General features: G+C 38.1%; 1 protein-coding gene across 1 annotated transcript in view; it reads left to right on the top strand.

Annotated features, from left to right (window-relative positions):
• LOC137970796 (ras-related protein Rab-37-like) overlaps positions 1 to 5,000 on the top strand; it is a 13,173-nt gene that overhangs the window by 777 nt on the left and 7,396 nt on the right. The window contains exon 3 of the mRNA XM_068817365.1: positions 143 to 184. Within this exon, the coding sequence (XP_068673466.1) occupies positions 143 to 184 (42 nt within the window). The remainder of the gene's footprint in view (positions 1 to 142; positions 185 to 5,000) is intronic.

Below are 5,000 nucleotides of genomic sequence, written 5' to 3'. Positions count from 1 at the left end.
CACGATCGATGCAATTTCTTACTATCTAAAATCAGCTGGATATTGTCTTTCATGTGCTCTTTAAGATGTATATCTTTCAATGTTTTGGTTCATCTCTCCGGGAGCATCGTTTTGTATATAACTTTACTATTCACACTTGCAGAATAAAGTCGTAGAAGTTGACGGAACCAAAGTAAAGTTACAGGTACGTGTATAAAGACCGACTTTAAGTTTATCTAAGCTCAGATCTGTCTAAATTAAACCGTTTGATAATTAAGATATTTTGTCAAGCTACTTTCAATTTTTTCCGTTGTTTATATTTTCCCTTTGATTGTAATTTAAGAGGTCTTAAAGACCCTCAGAATTATGGTTCTTTTCGAGATCCGCAAAGCGGAAGAACTGTAACGCGTTCTTAATGCGAGCTCACAGGTGTTCTCAGCAGTGGGCGGGATATGATGTGTTGATGAATATTCGTTAAATTGAGTGTATTTTGCTGGGAAATTCACAGATGTTTTAAAAAATTAAATTGATAATGACAAGTGGAGTGTTAAAAATATTAAATGCCCCCTTCCCAAAGTGGTGGGGCTGTTTTGTCCGTGCGAATTCAAAGGACAGTCAACTTTAATCCGTGTTTTAAGATGAAATGCTTGGAATCTGGGTGCATACTGTAGTCTAATAATAGCATTCATGCAAGGGTAATTCGATGACAAAGGGTTTTTCCATGAAAGATCATAGTCTAAACTTACTGGTGATGCATGACTTGAACTGAACAGAGCAATGACAACAGGCAAACACCCTAAGGGGGTATTTACATGAGACGGTGACGAACTCAGACCGGCATGACTTTGTAGCAGCTTCCATACATTTCTCTTTATGCGTTTACATTAGTTCGGTCTGACTTCGTCTCAGTTGCTGAACGGAGACAAGAATTCTCATACCTGTCTGAGTTCATACCATTCTCATATAAATGACAACAAATCTCAGACCGGGCCAAAAATTTCAAGCCTGTATGATTTTGGGTCAGCCATATATTTATTCAACAAAACAAGTCATTTCATCCTGAAACCAAGCAACTAGGCTTGATTTCCACTGCTGTACTGTGTGAGTAATAGATTGTGTCTGTGACGTAAATTCAAAATATGATTTATGCAAAGTTAATAGTTGCGGGGAAATGGCATTAGACAACACAAAAGATTGATTTTAATTATGTAATTACATAACAGTGCTTAAAGGTCTGTGCGAAGTTTCCAGTTGATGCAAGCCTGAGTTTGTGGTTAAATGATCAATGTGAGTAATTCAACCCAGGCAAATAATCATCCAGCAACATGAAATCTTCAGCTGCTGTAAATTTCTCAGTCGGCCTCATTGCCCCTCCCCTTCCATTCTGCCACCAAGAAACTCAGCAGTAATTTCAATTGATCTTCAGGAATTTTACTTGCTCTTACATTAGCAAAGTCTGAGGGGCAATTTTGCAATAGCCGTATTTTCCCCGTTGATGCCATCTGGAAAATTAGTGTGAAGTTTTCGAACTCAGGCAGTAGAAAATGACACAATACCATTCTCCAGCTTCTCGAACTCTTCCCGTTGTCATAATCTTGAATTCCCTGCTAGCAGAGGCTCTTTTCCTGGTGTTCGCTGGGAAAAGAGCCTCTGCTAGCAGGGAAAATCTTGAATGTTTCCCACCTTAATTAAAGGTACTGTAAAGCTCGAGCAGGCCACGTCAAACAATCTTGTACCAAAAATGACAACTTATTCCTGCTCGATTTGTGCAGACGAGTTTCTGATTGGCAGTTGTTAACAATGGCTCACCTCACGCGTCCAGCCGTGATTTCGGGAGTGAACGCTGGCTCGTTTCCTGAAACAGTGGCTGGTAATCAAGCCTACCAAGCACCAAGTATTTTGTCCCAGTTTCATGTAAATTGCTGCAATTATTTCATACCAGTCTGAGTTTGTCCCGGTCTCATGTAAATACTCCTAACCTGCACCAATGAAGGACTGAGTCTTCAAATAGCAGCTTTCCAATCTCCCCATGGCAGTCAATTTACTTGTATCTGGTCATTAAGTACAATCAAATTTCTGTGCTTTACTTGCCTGCTGACACTACACCGCAGCAACAATGAACTTTATTGAAGTATTAACTGTATTGGGGACACTGCACAGAAATCATTTAATTAATCAAATCAATTCATATCAATCAGAGGGTGGTTTTTAAGGAGAGGGAGAAAATGGAGGACCTGAAGAAAATCCTCTCTGAGAAAAGTTAAGAGAACCAACAAACTCAACCCACATGTGATACACGACTGTCTGATAATGAACCAGACCATTTATAAGTCTCGGAGTCCAACCTGAGCCACATTGTTAGGAGTCGAGCTCTCTCACCAATGCCATCCCTTCTTACAGAGTCTTTTATAGAAATTAACTCCAGTAGCTATTTCATTAGTGATTGGCCATGCATGCAGAATCAAACTTTGTCTTATTATCATTTAAAGCATAATCAACCTTTTAGGGATGAAAAACAATCTACTTTGCCTTTGCCTTTAACGTTGCTTTTTGATGCATGATAAATTACTTTAAAAGAGCAATTCTGCGCTTTTAATTCTTTGACAAATTGATCCATTCCTGTGGTTACGTTGTGTGACATTCATGTATTCTCTCTTTTTCTGCCTCTATCATACTTTCACCTCCTACAGAATAAAGGATGAACAGTAAAATGTTCACCTCCCAACAAGTAGCTTGTTAGCTCACTGGTAGAGCAGTGTTTAGATTACGTGGCCATGGGTTGAAGTCCTGTTCATGCCTGCAATTTCTAAGCTTGGGTATTCTGTGCATAGAGTGAACTTTTACAAGGTTTCATAATTTTATTTCGTTCGTCTGCTTTTTGCGCATTATCTTGAATTATGTCATGTATGTGCATGTGCATCTCGATTTTGATACATCCTATGCGCAAAATGACGATTGCACACCTTGGATGGTTAGTATGGAGTCAATTTCCACCATCAGGCTGACTTTTGGCAAGGGACATTTTTTAGTAATAACCTCCTAGACAATTTCAACAAATTCCAGATTTTCAAAAATATACTTTTTTATGTCATCACCTCATAACTCTAAACTTTTCATTTTTGGCCACATTCCACAAGCCTCACATGTTCTGTACATAAATGAATGTCCTCATAACATCTCTGCTTGTCTTGTGATTCCAACCTCCAAAGTTCTCCAAACGAATTTAATCATTGAGTACTCCTAGTTTACGTTTCTTTACAGTAAGTTCACTTCTTTGTTTCATTAACTGTGATGATCTTTCACATAAAAAATAGTTTCGTATACACAGTTGCAACATACGACATTCATATATTCTCTCTTAATTTTTTTTTTTTTTACCTTTTATCGGATATGTATAGAATGATTGAAATAAATTGCAATAATACACCATTAAGAAATTTTACAGTTGTGTGCTTAGTTACCTGGCCTATGAAGGAGACCTTGACCTTGTTTTGATAAAAACCTCACTGCTTTTCTTATGTAAATTCCAATTAATTAGCATGAGAACAACATTGTTGGCATAAGAAAAGGGTGGAGCTCTGTATCATAACAATGTCATCTCCAACCTCACTTTCATTTAGAAGCCAGGTAACTAAGCATGTAACTTGCAGCTGGCTTGATTACTCAGTGGTAGAAAGGTGTGCAACTTGTGCAGCATAGTTGCACACTTGTCAGTTGGTGTCGTATTCAGGGCACATTAGGGACCTTCAGATTCTAGGACGAGAACGAGTACGAGTTTTGACTGTTTGTTTTTAGCAAAAATACTAAGAAGATTTATACCCCGTACGATTAATCTTACTCTTTGTTAGCAGTATAGGTTGCTCAGTTATTCTTATTGCTGTTACCTGGCCCTTTTTGCTAATGGAAAAATGCCAAAACTGCTACCGTGTTGTTCACATGTCTTGACACAACGATATTTTTGGAAAACCTCGTACTAAAATGACGACAGTAACACGTTTTTCCCGCCAAAATGACGCTGGTTTGCACGCACTCAATGTTTTTCTACGAGAAAATTTGGTACTCGTAGTTGTTCTCGTCCTAGAATCTGAAGGTCCCGATTGTCAACCAGGCACAAACTTCACAAAACTTACTTAATAATATACATGAAAAAATAACTTGATTGTGATTGGCTGACAGCAGTGCAGTTTAAGTGTAGCACATTGCAAAACGTGCAATACACCAGTGCAAAAAGTGAAATACCAGTGCAAATTACACATCAAAATAATTCTGGATTGTGATTGGCTAATAAGCAATCGGGTTTGGTTAGAAGCAATCAAATCTTTTGTTTTCAAATGAAGCGTGCGCCTCCAGAATGGCGCAATTTTTCCCTGATTGCATGATACGCATGCATTTCTTCTGCTTCACCATCTCGAATTTTTTCCTTTATATTTATTAATAAGCAAAAACATGATTGTTCTTGTGCAATTTGGAATAAATAAGCACTTGCACATTTTATCAAAGACTACAAATTGCACTCACCCTACGGGCTCATGCAATTTGGGTCGTGCTTATTTATTCCAAATTGCACTCTAAATCATGTGATTACCTATACTAATTGTACCATTTGGTGAAAACTAGATAGCAAAACAAATGTACCTTGGAAGAGAACGCATGTTTTATGAGTCAAATGAGTCATGAGTCAATGAGACTCACAGTCAATATAGCAATAATTTGTTGATTAAGCCTAAGCCTTCGTTTCAGTGATTAGGCCTAAGCACTCTCTGAATTTTAGCTTTCATTTTATGGTTTAATTAACTGCACTAACTCGTTGACTCCTTGACTTGTTGACTCGTTGACTCATTGACTCATAAATACTTGACGCTCACCTTGGAAACAAGGTTGGGGATAGGGAAGGGAAAAAAGAAAAAGAAAGTACTCCATTAGGGCAAGGAACTTAGATCAAACCTACAACCAAACACTCCGAACAAACGCACAATTTCAATGAAATGTTGAGGGTGTAAACTGCTGGTTACGAGTCATTG

The sequence above is a fragment of the Montipora foliosa genome, chromosome 9 (assembly GCF_036669935.1).
Source record: "Montipora foliosa isolate CH-2021 chromosome 9, ASM3666993v2, whole genome shotgun sequence".
Lineage (NCBI taxonomy): Eukaryota > Metazoa > Cnidaria > Anthozoa > Scleractinia > Acroporidae > Montipora > Montipora foliosa.
Note: the sequence above shows the minus strand (reverse complement) of the source record. Positions and strands in the feature narration are given on the sequence as shown.